The 16352-nt window shown below is 36.7% G+C and overlaps 1 protein-coding gene across 2 annotated transcripts in view; it reads right to left on the reverse strand.

The window, feature by feature from the left end:
* Positions 1–16352, reverse strand: part of INVS (inversin) — an 89481-nt gene that overhangs the window by 66625 nt on the left and 6504 nt on the right. For both annotated transcript variants that reach the window (XM_084510149.1, XM_084510150.1), the window contains exon 3: positions 11420–11586. In XM_084510149.1, the coding sequence (XP_084366275.1) occupies positions 11420–11586 (167 nt within the window). The remainder of the gene's footprint in view (positions 1–11419; positions 11587–16352) is intronic.

A 16352-nucleotide genomic window follows, 5' to 3' on the forward strand; every position in this document is an offset into this window, starting at 1 on the left:
TCATAACATTATGACAGGTTGATCGTTGCCAGTAGCTTCACAGCTCAAGCTTGATGCTCTGTTAGACCTGTTCCTTCTCTTTTCTCTTCCACTCATGCTCCAACTTTGACTGAATTAAAGGCCAGAACAATTAAGGCATTTGACCAGCAAAGATAAGCTAGGATAGAACTATCATCAAGGGACACAAATGTCAATAGCAGACTACCGTTTGTCAATAAAAACATTCCAGGGATGCAAATGCTCATGACTCTGCTCTCCACTAGGCTGTACTGATTCCCTTTGTACAGAACTCTTCTCAAACTCGCAGAGAAACTCCGGAAAAATTAACCCTGCAGGGTCCAGCTTCAGCTAGGAAAGACAAGGATTTGCATCATTAAAAAGGAATCCCAAGCTACATGGCAGAGAGATGTTAGGGTTACCACTTCAGTTAATATCTACCCAATTGCCCTGTCTTCTTTGTGGGGTGATATAAGCCAGAAATATATGTTTTGAATTTATCATTATACATTTTCTTAAGTTGCTTCTCAACAATAACGTTTCTGGGACGACGTGTGTAGGCTCTCTCTCACAAGTCACATCCCTCCATGGCAAACTGCAAAGCAGCAACATCAGCAGCATCTGGTATTCGTACAGCAGTAGTATCCCAAAGCAGTAACAGTGCTCGGAGGCACAGTCCCTGAAATAAGACCGTTTAATGCAACGAACGACAGGAAGTGAACATGGGAAAAAAAATAAAATTAAATTAAATAAAACACAACCCTGGGAACATTGTTAAGATCACGCAAGTACAGGAATAGCGTGAATAAAAACACTCAGGTTCTTGAAACAGTTAAAAAGCGATTAGAACTGCCCTACCATCGTTCATCAGTTGGTTTCTTGACTCTGCCAGGAAGAATGTGTCTTCTAATAAAGGGTTTCCTACACTTCAGAAATTCCTTACTAAAAATAAAATAATATTAAAATCAAATGACATTAACAATTAAATGAAATGAAAGCTTCCTTGGTTTAAGCAGATATAAGAATATGAATGTCTGCTATTGTAATTCGGAAAAATCCACACTTTAACTGAACAAAATGTTACTGTGTAATATCTAGATTGTACAGATGCCTAGAAAATCACATGCAAGGGCAAAGTAATACTATTTAAAATACTCTAAACACCGTAAAAAATTAATTCAGTAAATAGATCAATTTGTATATATACAGTATTTGTCTTCAGACTATTTTAACAAAATATTCTTGGTGACGAATACACATCTATTAATTGATTCAATCAGAGATGATTGAACTCTTTAAAGATATGCATTTCAATACATAATATCATAATATTGAGTCAAAAGTAGTATCATATGAGTAATATAAAATATAGGTATTAAAGGAATAGTTTGGTGAGCAGATCCCTTAAGATTACTATTCCCCTAAAAAAAAATGAACCTACAGGTTTACATTTAGGTAAGCTGGGTCTTATAAAACTCAGGCAAACTGGAAAAAAATACTGAAAAGTTGAACTTGCATATAGTATTTCTAGGAATAAAGTTAAATTATTACTGCACTGCTCTAAAGTGTGCTCCAAATACGATAAATCACTCAGAAGAGTAGACGACCTTTTTAATTTTCAAATATCATAGTATAATTTTAAAATATCTTAGTATAACATTTCTTAGATATATTTCTATTTACAGTGATAAAAAATGTTTTTAAAGCCTTTAAGGTGACTTTTTCTTTTCCAAAACCACACTAGTTCAGAATTTATGAAACTCAATCGTCACAAAGCTACCTGTGCTGAAAGAGACCTCTAGTGGCTCATGCAGCCGAACCCTCCACATCAGGGAGAATTGAGCAAACTCATTCACTGTCAATGGGGAGTCCACCCATAGTCTCAGGAGCTATTTGGCCTTCCAGCATGAAAAAAATTCCCTTATTGTTTATGTTAGAAACCCCTAAAGTTATCATGGGTTATGTTCACTGCTATGGTCTGGTCTTACTTTGCAGATTCTAATTCTTTTTACCACATACCTCATTTCCAGAGCAAAATAACACAGATATCATTCTCTCAATTCAATTTTGTCTATTTCATTAAAAGTATTCTCATTTGGACCTTCCCCCGTTTTCATTTTTCATAGCTAAATAATTATTATACTAAAGTACCAGCTGGTGCCAAGTATTGAAGAAAAATTACTATCCTTAAGTTATCCAATGACACCAGCAAAATCTGTGAATGCCTTTGTATAAATATTAATTTATTAATTCAATGAGTTGTCTCTCCCATGAGTATTCCTGAGTTTTCTTCCGCAAAACATTTTTAATATTTTGCTTATGACTGCTGTTCTTGATAAGTGTGAATCTTTTCCATCATTGCAGGTCAGAAACAGAAGCCACACAGCCCTGTGTTTTTCAAATTGTGTTCCAGGGCACGTGCCTCCCCAGGAGTCATACCTGAACATCCTTTACACATTGCAAGAGTTAATCCATTCACCTTCACAAAAATCATAGATGTACTTGTTCTTTGTTCTACTTTTAAATTAGGTTTGTAGCCCTCACAACTAGAACAAAATCCTTCAAAATAGGGATGCTACGATGATGGCTGTCAGTCTGAAACCTCAGCTTTCAACAAGTTTAATTGCCCCAGGCAATTGGAGATCACCACTTCATAAGTTTAAAACAGAAGCACGCTCGGTCCATCCCTTTTCACACAAATATACTCTACTACTTAATATTTATCTAAACACTCCACGAGTGCCCTTATTGCAAATCCTCTCTTTAAACCTCTCCCATTCACCTTCAACTTTTGTTTCTACTGTTCTACATAAGCAAAAATAGTACATTGCTATTACAAATGGCCTGCTATAGAGAGAGTGCTTCTATAGTGCAAATCCATCGGATATTTAAAATATAATGCATTTTAGTGCCTCAGCCAACTTTACTTGCTCTCTTTCACAACACAGTCCTATGAAAAGACAATGCCAGACACTACTTCTTGTTGTTTAGGCATGTGGCAATCCCTTTGATGCACAAAGTGACTGCTGGAAGGTAAGTACATTCAGGGAGGCAGCCACAAATTGCAAGCAGTATTTTCAAAACTATTTTATTAGAACAGGTAAGTTTAGTAACCAGCAGTAACTAAAATCATTTTGAAATGTCAGTTTTACATGTGTCACAGCCTATAGACATTCATGCCCTATTTACCAGTGCAGCCTGTATGGAGACAGAGCCTAATCTTTAGCTACTCTGAAATTCTGCTCCTGAACACAACAGTCATAAGAGCTACTCCAGGGTGCAATTTTTTTCATATTCTTGTCCTAAACTGTTTTGTTTGTTTGTTTGTTTGTTTGTTTTTTGTTTTTTTTTTTTTTTACTAACAAAACCAGCAAGAAATCAGACTCAGATGTCTTAGTATCTGCTGTATGACTGAAACCAGACTTGTAAGATGACTGCTGGATACCAAATGACTAGAGAGACTTATCACTTGATGAGTAATCACCATGCATGCTCTTGTCCTGTTATGAAGGCATGACAAAGCCTGTAAACTGAAAACATATTGCCTGAAAATATGAGAACTGGATATTTGTCCCAAAGTAGTGCCCAAATCAAGGTCTCCATATCAACAAAATTGTCGTCAAGCTTTTTCGGAACGTTGAAGTGCCCCCAGGAAACTCCAATTGCTTTCAATTCTGCTGCTCTCTAATATGTACCGTAACTGACATGGAAGGCCTTCCCTCTTCTTCAGTCTCGTGGTGCAATAATGACTCAAGATGTAGAGTTTCAGAAGTTGAAAAATGCACAAGAAAGCTTTCTCATAATATCTTGTGTCACTTGACTTCCCAGAACCTTCTCGGACCAACCATTCCTCTCTCTACCTTCATGCAACTGAACCTACCTGACTAACAATGGTTTCTCCAAGATAGTATCTTGGAGTATCTTTTCTTTTTTTTTCGGTGTACAATCAAGTTCCAAAACACCCTGCATATTTCAGTGGAAAAACTGCAAAATTAGAGGTGCCTTGCAGTGATGTTGGGACGTTGAGCTTCCTTAGAGAAGACCAATACTTTGATTTCAAGATCACCCTTTCATACTTCAACATGTTACTCACTGATCCTTAGAACAAGATAGGTTTATCCAGAGGCAAATGAAAATATTAATGAAGGCTAAAGCAGATTTACAGAGACAGAAGACACCAAAAGAAACCCACAGCTTCTATTTATCACACACACAAAAAAAAATTACTTAAAAAGGCTTCCCTTTTCCTCCCCTCAACTCAACTAGAAAGCTGCTGAATTCCTACCCTAACATTTTAAGAATATTTTTTATGATGTCAGAGTTCATTTAGTAAGTTCCAGCCCTGCACCATTTCTGTCTGTTTTATTCTTGTTCCTCAATGGTGACACAGCAACATACTGAGGGACAGTATTGTAAATGAGCTATCTGGAACAACATGGTTTTGGTTTTTCTTTTTCACTGATCTTTTCCTGTAGTTACTCTTAACCATTACAATTACCTGGCTTACAGCACAGATCAAGTGTAGTATCAGCACAGCCGATGGTGAAAAGTATTTGGGAGCACAAGAAGTTGTGCTAAACAGTCAGAGAATGAATCATCATTTTCTAGAGTTAGTTTTCTGTTAACCCACTGAACAGTTCTGCAGTTGTGAAAAGGGGGTGGCAGGAAAGGGATGGGCAGGACCAACCCTTTTGATGAAAACTAGTAGTTAGATCAGCTTATCTGTAATATAACACATACAAATCACACACAAGAAACTGTGCCTTCTGTCCCTGAGCATCCTCAGGCTGCATTCACTAGAAAGAACCCTTTGTTTGAGAAATTTAAAGAAAAAAAAACACACATTCATATCACAGCTTTTGTCTGTGGTTTACTTAAACACAAAGGAAACTACAGCCCTGCAAGTAAAAATCACATTTTCTGGCTGGCTGGCCAACATTCATGTTTCAGACTGCTGTTTGTTCAAATTTTTCACATTTAGTCAAGTTGTACGTTTGCATGAAAGTATGAAAGACTGAATGTAAAGTTGCTTCATACCTCATGAACCTATATGCACAGAAGTAATATATGCTCACTGTGAGGTCTTGCTTAAGAGGGAATTTCAGAAAAGGTAACCGGCCCTGGATAAAAGGAACATGAACTGACCACCAGCATCTCTGAAAGATGCCACGATTATATATTGATATTCATGATATAAATTGGGAAACAAAGAAGTAAATGTGTTATTTTATTCAGTTCAGATAATGCGTTATGAATGTTTTAAGAGGATCGACACTACATGCTACAGAGGAGCATGTTACAGCTCCAGGAAACACATCCGGAAAAAGGTAGTGAGGAAAAAAAAATGTATAAGTTGCTCCTGGCAAAGTTTTCTTCAGGAGCCCTTAATATCAATACTTTTTCCTTTGTGAAGAAAGGGGAAATAACATCCTGGATTTGGGGCTCTTGAACTACCCTGACTGTACTCATTCAGTAAGACTTGGGAATAATCTTTCATAAAATAAGTGAACTAAAGACTACCTTTTTTATTTAATTTTCTTCATGCCTTATCCTTGCCACAGGCTGTCTTTTCTTACTTCCTTCTTTCCCTGTATGGCTACTGGAGAACATCCAGGAGCAATCACTTTTTGCTAGTTTAAGAAAAATTAAGAATCATTAAATTATACATAGCATATACGTTACATATACTTCACACAGAGGTCCTGACTGCATCCTGGACATCCTGTTATTTATCAATAACTGTGTCAGCAAAGAATTTCTATAACCTACAGAATATTTAATGCTTTCAGATAATGAAAGGCTTATTTTCCCACCGGGGTAGTATTAATGCTCCTGAAACCAAAAATTAATATCCTCCTGACAGTTAAGCAACCTGATAGATTATTTTAAGTGCATATCATTAGCAACCAACAGCAAAATTATTGAATTTTTTCTTCTCTCCTTGTTAACACAAAGGGCTGCGCTTGGGGAATTCATAGAGATAGTTACTTCCCCAGAGTAAACAGATTGCTAATAAGTGAGCATCCTCTGTGAGAAATTCTGAAAGAAGCAGGCTTGGTATTTTTTTTTACATTAAACTGAAATTACTTAATAAAGGATAAATGAAAAAAATCACACACAGGCAATTTGGGTACGTAGAAACATTTCTGTTCAGAAGTATCACATGTGGGTGTTTTAATTAAGTCACAGTTTAAGACTAGAAGAAAACTGCTACCACAATGCTTACAAGTGAAAATGAATGTCTGTAGTTAAACGGCAATCTCAGTACACTCATCAGTGTACCACAGCATGTTTATTTCATAATAATCTAAATTCTACCGTTTTAAAAAGATCTGTACCCACACAGTAATACAGTTCCTCAGTGTGAAATCATGGGCAAATTATGTTAATGATTTTACTTCTGCTGCAAACAGTTGCCATCTCAACTCCCAGTAAATCACACGCGTGTTCATGAAGTCAGACTGTCCTCTGAACCACCTTTGGCAATCGTCACAGGTGTACTGATGCAATATTTTTATCAGTTTTTTCTTTATTTAATTTTCTGAAATGAGTGACTTGACCTCTCCCCTTCTTTTTTTTTTTTAAGAGTACAGTCTTAATACTGCCTGGGACACCTGTCCACTTTAAACAGAGACACCAAAACATTTCACCTTAGTAAGGAAAACCCACAGAAGACCACCCAGGTAATCATTTACATGGCCTTCTGCCTACAAAAGTCTGAAACAGCTCTATCTTAAGAATGATGAAGAAAAAAAGATAGTAGGAAAGATCATGTCAATGAAGAGTTGAAAATTGCTTGATAAAACATATGCTTTGCATGAGGTTTGTCTCAATTAATACATCTACAGCATCAAAAGCTACATTATTAGATGCCTAAAAGGATGATTCAGCTACTCAATGTGTCCTAATGCAGACATCTGTACTTTAGGGTGAATGAATTACATCAAGGAATTGCCCACTTCTTTTCATCATTTTTCATAAAAAGTCATCTAGACGACTAGCTTGGCTTTAGATGTCTGAAATATAAATTCCTGCATTTACATGAGATTGTTCTCACCCCATCATCTTACAGATCCATTAATTTATTTTTGTAGGCTGTTTAACAAAGGGGAAACTCATAGCAGCCATGTAAAGCAAAGCATGGAAGACTTATCATTAAGAAGGTAATTATTATCATTAAGCTGCCCATCAGCAAAGGTTACCATGTCAATGTATAACCACAGTTGATTTCAGAAAGCATTGATATTTCAAGTAGTATTAACAGCTGAAATTTCTGACCCCATCTAATTAACTTCAGGAACTTTCAGCAAAGAAAGCTGTAAGAACATTTAAGCCAAATCTGCTATTAGAGAAAGATGGCTTAGGTGGACCAGGAGGGGAGAATTGTCCCAAATGATATTAATGAAGTCTGAGACAGAGAAATTACAAGAACCCTTTGTTGAGAACCTGGTACATCTTCCGAGGTAACTATTGCTTTATAGATATGCCCCAGTGACAAAAGTCACTTGGACGAAGCATGGCAAGACAAGGATGACATTCTGACTTCGAGTTCTGACACCTCAGTTTCCTCCTGAACTGGTAAAGATGACCTAGATATCAAAACTGCAGTAGAGTTGCTGAAGTTATCAGATCACCTTTGCTTTTCACCTTTGCCAACCCCTTGGATCTGACAGAAGATGGAATAGCATGGGTCAGTCTTCCTAGCTATGCCATCAGAAATACTTTTGACAGAGACCATAAACAGTATTTATATCAAGCACAGAACCTTTGATACTGCTTACTGATGTCCAAAGCAAAACAGAGCTGTTTTTGACACCTCTCAGTTCTGAAGGATGGCTTCTAGGACATCTGTAGGACAAGGAAAAGCACTTGAGTGCACCAGAACACCTGGGAGATCAACCACATAACTACAAATAATAAAGTAACTACTTAAAAGGGAATTAGAGGTGCCATTAATAAAATACTAAACAATAAGGAACTACTGAGAGACTCTCTCTCACATCCAATAATGTCTTCTATGACTATATGGGCAATGCTGTAATTTCTACCTTTAATTTAGGAAGAACTTTGCATTATCAAATGAGGATTTTGAACGCTGGATGTTGTTGTTAGCATTTTTCCCTATCTGAAGGGCAGGAAGAGTTGCTTTTATGAAATAAAATCTTGCAGTTTTAATAAAAGTAAGATGTAATAGAGAACTGGTATGTCCATATATATATTTACACACACAGCAATTACAGCCAGGTTTGTAAATCACATAGGTATCACATAGAAGCTAGACCTGTAAGTGGTGCATGCTATTAGATGGTCCAGAAGGGGCAGACAAAACTACCCAGTGATAGCGGAGGGATGTTTCACCTGCATAATTAAGTCCTATCCAACCAGAAACCCATCCTAGAAGAGAAAGGCAGTTAGAGTGAAATCCATTGTACTTAATACGGATGATTTAAAAGTTCCATGATTACATTCAACATACACAAAATCTGATTATTAACCAAAAATTCCAAGGAAATAAAAAAAAAAACTGCCGTGTAACAGGAAACACACCTTAGTAGGGGGAGGAAAAAAAAAGGAAGGAAGAAGGAATCCTAAGTAGGAACTAGATAAGTAATAATTTCTCTAGAAAATTATAGTCAACTTTAATCACAGGACAACAATTTGAGCCACATCTTTCATGTGAAACTAGAAGATAATTGCTACGTGGTATATTGGTTTTCTTATCCATAGGCCTGACAAGTTTTGGAGTCAGAAAGCAAGAGGAAACAAAGATGAAGAAAATTCCCTTTCAATAAAATGCACATCCCAGAATTTGGACAAGCAAATGCAAAGAGTTTTAAAAATAAAAACTGTAAGAGCCAAGAAGGTCCTTGACCATTGCTTGTCCTGCTGCAAATGCTGTTACTCTGGTCTCACAGGTAAAAAATTAAAATTAGGAGGCAACTGAAGTGCAAACAGGACCACGAATCTCCAAGCAATGTGATTCTAAACATCCTATTATACCTATGACTAAAGTTCATAGAATCCCAGAATGGTTTGGGTTGGAAGGGACCTTAAAGCCCACCCAGTTGTCCCCTTGCAGGGACACCTCACACCAGAACAGGCTGCCCAAAGCCCCATCCAGCCTGGCCTTGAGCACCTTCAGGGCTGGGACATTCACAGCTTCTCTGGGCAGCCTGTGCCAGGGCCTCACCACCCTCTGAGTAAAGAATTTCCTCTTTATATCTAATCTAAATTTACCCTCTTTTAGTTTAAAGCCATTACTCCTTGTCCTCTCACTCCACTCCTCGACGAAAAGTCCTTCCCCAGCTTTCCTGTAGGCCCCCTTTCACCAGACATTTGGAAAGCCACATAAATCTGTTTTTGAAGGAACACAGGACAGTGACAGACTGATTCACAAAGCTGAACACAGCAAGAACTACAGAGTGGCCTTGGTAAACATGTAGATCTGTGATTAACCAACATTGACAGTAAAACTGAAGAATCTGTGATCTCACAACATTTTTCTTTTTTCTGCCTGAAGGCCAACACTCGGTATTGGTTACAGAGGAAAGTCGCAGCATTCACTTCAGGGAAAAAAAATTGTAAGAGGATAACATAAACCAAAAGTATCAAAGAGGAATAAGAAGAACGCAAAACATTAATTAAATAACCCAAACTGTATGGAACACGAAGTTGTTTTGAATTTAAATTTTATATATTTTACAGGAGGCATTCATGACAGAAATGCATATATTAAAATGTTAATAAGGAAATGCTGAAGACACACATGAAATTTTAATTTCATATGCTGACATCAACAGTGAGCAACTGCTCAGAAGGCACAGAATGCAGTTTTATGGTACAGCTCAGTCAGACAAATGAAAAGCAGCTGCAAGGGCTGTCTCCTGACCACTTTCTGCCACCCTAGCACTGTGATAGCACAAGCACTTATGTGGCTAGATGGTGAAATGCATCTAAAACATTAAGCACTAAGTGGGTGACTGCATAAAACCTTCTATTAAAATAGCAGAAGGTAATGATGGTACCTCGTTTTACAGTTGCATTGCCAACAGAAAACACAACTAACATGGGCCAAGCGTCCCATGGACCAAACTGCCCCTTCACGATTGCAGCATGACGAAGGAACCAAGGAGCACATGCAATTAATGGATATTACACTAGGGCAAAATATCTCTTTGCCTTGAACAGCTGTAATACAAATATCCACCATATCAACATATAGACAAAGATTTAAGCAAGAAAAATATACTGGGTTAATATGCTAGAAAAGCATTTTAAAAACCTGGAAATTTTAACTTATAAAGTTATGCCTTTACTATGATTAAAACATTCCTTTGCTCATTAGGTTATAAAATATAAAGCCAGCATAACCTGGCAAGTATAGTACCTTAAAGCAGTTTTAAAATCTCTGACATTTCTCCTCACTAAATACTGTGACTATACCATAGCTACATTTATGTAAACCCGACTAAAATGAAAACAAAAAAAAATGTAGGGTATATTAGGAAGTAAAACAGTTAAACAACCTGGATGATTGTGAACAGGTGACTAGTTATGAAAAATAGATGTTTGCTACAAAACTCAAGGCAGTCACTCTCTAACTTGGAACAAAAGACGGCTTACATGATCGAAACAACCCCAGCTTTTGAACAGTTACTGTTTTAAACACAGTATAAAAGTAATACAGTAAATAAGATGTTTCTTTCAAATTTGAATTTTTAATCTTCTCTGTAGACTGTTTCATAATTTATGAACTCACATCTTGACTAGCTTGACAACCCACCTTTGGCTGCTTCTTCTTCAATTCTTTCTCTTCCCCTCCCTCTGCAGTTTGCTAATTCTCCTGTGACTGCAGACACTTCCCCCAGTACTGAACACAGAGAAACTACTGCAGCTCTGAAATTATACTTTAAATTCCCTTCTATTGTTAAAATCTTCCTTTAGCACCTCTTCACTGGGACAATGTAATAGGACAGTATTATAGACTAAAATTGTGGAAGGAAAAATGAATAGGAGTGCATTTCCTTCCTGGACCTGGCACTGATTTGGTATTCTGTAGCCATGGCAGTCTCAGCCATAGCATGAACACTTAAAAATACACGGTATTATATCCACTGAAATAAACGGTGACATCCTAAGAAGTGTGAGAGTATACAGAATCCAATCTTAGAACTGGCTGTTCCAAACTAGACACGGCTCATTTTTCCTAGAGAGTATGAGTTCTTAAAAACATCAGTGAGCTGTCTCTTCAGACAGCTACAATTACGCTGATTAAATATATGTACTTTAGCATTATTGACCTCTTACACTAATGAAAGCCTCTAAAAACACTAGAAGCTGATTCAATACAAGAAAATCTCCTTTATACCTGTTGCGAACGCCTTACGTTTCTGTAACAGCAGAGCACTTCCCATGTAATTACCTTTTGTGCAGCAAGATGGAGAGCAGTTCTTCGGCTACGATCAGCTCTGTTAACATCTGCTCCAGCCTTCAGCAAAGCCTCTGCACAGTCCAGCCTGTCAGCCAGCACACAGTACATCAGAGGAGTTCTTCCAAACTGGTCCTCTTTATCTTTCAGCTCAGAGTTTCCTAAAAATAAAAATAATAACATAAATCAAATAATACTATGAGTATCTAACTAAAAATAGTACCTTTTTTTTCAAGGGCACTTTCAGGTAAAATAGTACTTTTATCATAAATGAACAGGATGAGCAAACTAATGGAGTATCACATAAAAACAAAGTTATTACTTTTCACCTTATTTTCTTACCAACATTTAGAGGACATTTCAAAATATATAGACAGAAAAACATACATCTAGAAAACATCAGCTCCACAAATACACCTACTACCAGTAACTTTCTGCAGTGGCAGAATTATAAATCGTTTTAGAATAGTTATACAGAGCTTGGCTGTAAAGATTACTTAAAAAATATCAACAATACGTAAACCAAAGTCCTTATGAAACCTGTAAACATTGTAAATAAATGAGCTTTGAAGCCTATTCACTGCAGTGTTTCTTTAAAAAGCATAAAGATGACAATATTGCATCAATACCATTATTTACTTCATAGTGCCTTATGAAATGAAACTACAAAAATATTTGTTGATCTTTCTTGAATTTATATGGTTAGCAAGGCAGCAATTAGGGTAAATAAGAAGTCTGAGGTCTCATTGAAAAGATTATTCACTGTATTCCTATGCAGAGTCCAAAAAAATTTACAGTGTGCATCCCCCACTACAAAGTTTCATATTTCTGTTTCCACATGGGACTGTCATCTATGGTTACTCAAGGAACACTGAACTTTTACAGGTAAAATCATTTTTCTTTTTAAATATTCCCTTGTTTGCACAATTGTTGATGCTGTGAAAGAACTCCAGCAGAGTAATGCCCTTTCTTTATAGAAATCTCCACTCCCCCCAGCATATTATACTTATCTACATATCCAGTAATTGTATTCTTAATTATAATTTCAATTGATTCGCCTAGTAGAAGAGTCAAGCAGATTGATACTCCCCTCGATCCATATTTAAAGATTAACATTTGTTCCCTACCAACCAAGCCTCTCACCAAAAAGAAACACTCTTAAGCATGGTATTACCAGGTACAGCAATCATTCGCTCACTTGCTTCCTTTCTGAGTTCCTTTAAAACTGCTGAGTGAATACCAGGTAGATCTGATGATTCATCCTGTAATACCTTCTCTTGCTTAGAGACTGTGATTTGCATGGAGAAAGGCCCTTCTGTTCTGCAAAAAAATAACCTTTCAGGAATCTTTCTAAGCTCTTCTGTGAATGCAGATGCAGAAAAATTCATTTTGTTCTTCATCTATGGCTTTGTCTTCTTTGACTCCCCCATCATCTTGACAATCTATTAGAGCAACATGTCATGCTCACATTAAAACAAGTTTTATAATTAATTTTTATGCCTCCAGCAAATTGTTCCCAATGAAAAAAAAAATTTTTTTTTTTTACCTCTATCTTCCTTAGACACCAATTATGCTTTCTGAAGAACACCTTGCTTTCAACATCCACCCTCACACTGCTGCTAACCCATGCTTGCTTCCCCTTGACCTTCCTAAATTGTTTCTTTTGAAAAGTGATTTTCCATTTGCTTCATGTTGAAAGCAAGGAGTTTACTCTTCAGCCTCATCTTTGGATTCTTCTTAGCAAGTGTTTTTATTCTAACGTCCTTCACCATTTTTAGAGTTACCATATATACCAGATTGCTGTTGCTTATGCGTGCACACTCTGGTCAAGGGTTACAAAATCTCTCTTACTAGCATTCTGATGCAGGTCCTACACAATGATTAGGATCAACTCACGAGCTGGTCCTGTTGTGAGTTCACCAAAATCTCACTTGTCAACTCCTTAACGATTCCTAACAATTTAATTTTAGGATTAGATCCTCAGTATGTCATTTACCCAATACAGGAGAGTAACCTTCATTGCTATTGTGCTTCCTGTCAGTTCAGGCTCTCCGATCTGCTCTAGCACGTCAGACACATCACCCTCTGGCTGGAGGGAGAGCAAGAGAACGTTAGCATGATAAATTCTTTCTTAGACTTGAAATCATTATCATTATTATTATTATTATTAATCTTGATTTATATTAATCAATTAATATCTATTAATTTTCTTCGAAATCAAGATTTCTTTTTTGCTTTGGTTTTCAAATGTGTATCACCACTCGTTCACCTACATGGCTTCCACTGATGTATCAGAATACAAAGTATATAGAAAAAATTGTTATCCACATTGATGCCTTCCCTTCCACAAATCTTATATTCTTACTGTATTATCAACAGCATTTAAAGCATGCCATCTACTTCTCCCATCTCATTTTTTAGACTCCTACTGTGTATATATTTGTTTTGTATTTCTGTGCATCTTCAACCTGCTTGAATAGGATGCTATCTTCTCCTACTGTATTATTACCTCAGTGAGGATACAGAATAGCTATGATTCCACCTTCTGTAGATAAGCCACTGGGAACTGCACGTACCCTTGACAGCTTTCCTCTTCTTATTTTTTTTCCCTTTAGAAATTTTCACATAATGAACGTAACAGCTGAGTCTCAGATTTTCAGTAAACAAATGACCAAATATGTTTTTCTTCAGAAAATAAATAAATAAATAAACCAAGTAATGGAAAGTCATATTTGTAAACTTATACAAGCATTTTTTTCCAGTTGGGCCAAGTATAAAAGCTACGTAAGAAGTTGGTCTGAACTTTGTTTAGAATGGAGAAGATGAAGTATTGCTTCTGCCCTACTCATTACTCTTTACATCAAAACAGAAGACATTAAAGAAGTTTAATTTTATGGTGGCATATTTAAAAGTGATTTTAAGACTTTCAAAAATATAGTTTCTAACGTTGCTAAAGGTGAGTTAAAAGCTAAATTGAAAGGGTTTTGATCATTATTTACGTTCTATTATATATAATTACATTTTGACATGAAAAAATAAATAGGCAATGTAATTTTGCTAATACTACATACACAGTTGATACTGCCTTTAAATTCTAATTTTTAACCAAAACTTTGAGAAAAAAGCACTTGTATTTAAATATTCATTTAACTGTTACCTCAATTTCATTTCTGAAGCCCATAACTCTTTACTTCTGCTCAAAATGTTGTACTCTTTACTAAGTGCATTAGAAAGCAGTACACAGAAAGGAACATCGCTTTTTTAATTAACATCATGTTCATTAGGAAAATAATTCAACACGTAACATGAGTTAAACAAGGGAATACAATATTTATTTATTTATTTATTTATCTTCCTTGACTTGTAAAAATTTTTGCTAGCCTTTCATTCCAAAGTATGACAATTTCATTGCACAGTTACAGTTTCAAGGTAATTCTTTCCTCTATTAGAAAAAAAAAAAATTAAGCTTTATATATTGTGAAACTCTTAATGTCTTACATCTCAATATTTTAGCTAACAATAAATGCTTTTTTCAAATTTATACCTTTGCCACGCAGCCCTGTGCAGCAACGTACACAAAATGAGTTTCAAACCATAAGCTAGCATGGCACTGATCCCAACAAACATGCCAGTTCCTCTAGCTAATGAGGTATAGTTCTTCCAGTATTAGTAGTTTAATCTGACAATATAGACATCACTATACTCCACTGCTCAGTGTTAACAGAGCCTCAGTGTCTTAAATATATTGCAGTTGATGGGACTTGCACAATCACATACATTTTTAAGAAGAAATACGAAAGCTTGCATTTCTCCCAGTCAGACATATGTACGTGGCTTCTGCTCACACGACACTTGTTCTTAATTCAGCAGTTAAGTTTCCAATTCCAAGTTGCCTTTCTGTTACAAAATGTTAGAGGACATACAGAATGTAGAGACTAAAAGAAACGGGTGAAGATAAGAATAGCAAAAATGGTGTAAAGCTCAACTGCAACCCTGCTCAAATGGAGCAACAGACATCTATTTTCCCCTCCAGCTCGCAAATGGTGATGTAGCTGATGACAAAGGGTTTCCATGACTGCACGCAGTCTGAGCAAAAAATGAGCAAGACTTTCAAAACTTTATGCCAGTGATTTGACTGCTTTTTAAGGTAAACAAACTATTTTCAGCCAGCAACAGTTTTCTTCTTTATTATTTTCTTTGCCTGCAAGCCTCTGTAGGGCCCTTAGAATGGTGAGAGTCCTGTGGGTTTTTCACTGAAGGGGCCTCTCTGCGCTCAAGGTAGGAAACAGGACAAGGACCAGGAGCTACTCTATCACCAGCAGGTCCTAAACTGGCTAAGCTCCAAAAGATAGCACAGATAGCCTTCTAAATATTTACACGTTGGTGTAATTAAAACGTGCTGTGTCAAAATGAAATCCTCTTCCACATGCCTGCCTAATGAAGTTTGTTTCATCCCTCCCTCTTCATGATCAACACCTTCAGCCCACCCCACCCATATTACGCATTTTACAATCTGGTTGCCAACAGGGGTCAGGAACACCATGGGATTGAGCAACCCAGCTCTGAAGTGTAACTCCCACTTTCAGACCTCATTGCTTCCTCACAGGCTATGCAAGCAGTCACATCAGACACCAGCATTTCTCTGTGGTCTTCATACCATAGCAGGAGTGAGAGAGGACAGGAGGAGGACCTGAAGTCTGTTGTATTTTTAAAAGACAGATCGTCTCCTGTATCCTGCAGGAATCTTGCCTTTTGTAATACCTGACTTGAGGTTTATTCAAGCTTCCCCACTGCAGAATATGGAAGAGAAGGAGAGAGAAGAATCAAACAGAAGCATGGAACTGCATAGTTGCAACTGAGAATGTATAATTAACGTTTAAAATAAAACATCACAGCAGATGTTTAAAAAAATACTTGTATCTGAGTG

Source organism: Aythya ferina (genome assembly GCF_964211825.1).
Source record: "Aythya ferina genome assembly, chromosome: 2".
NCBI lineage: Eukaryota > Metazoa > Chordata > Aves > Anseriformes > Anatidae > Aythya > Aythya ferina.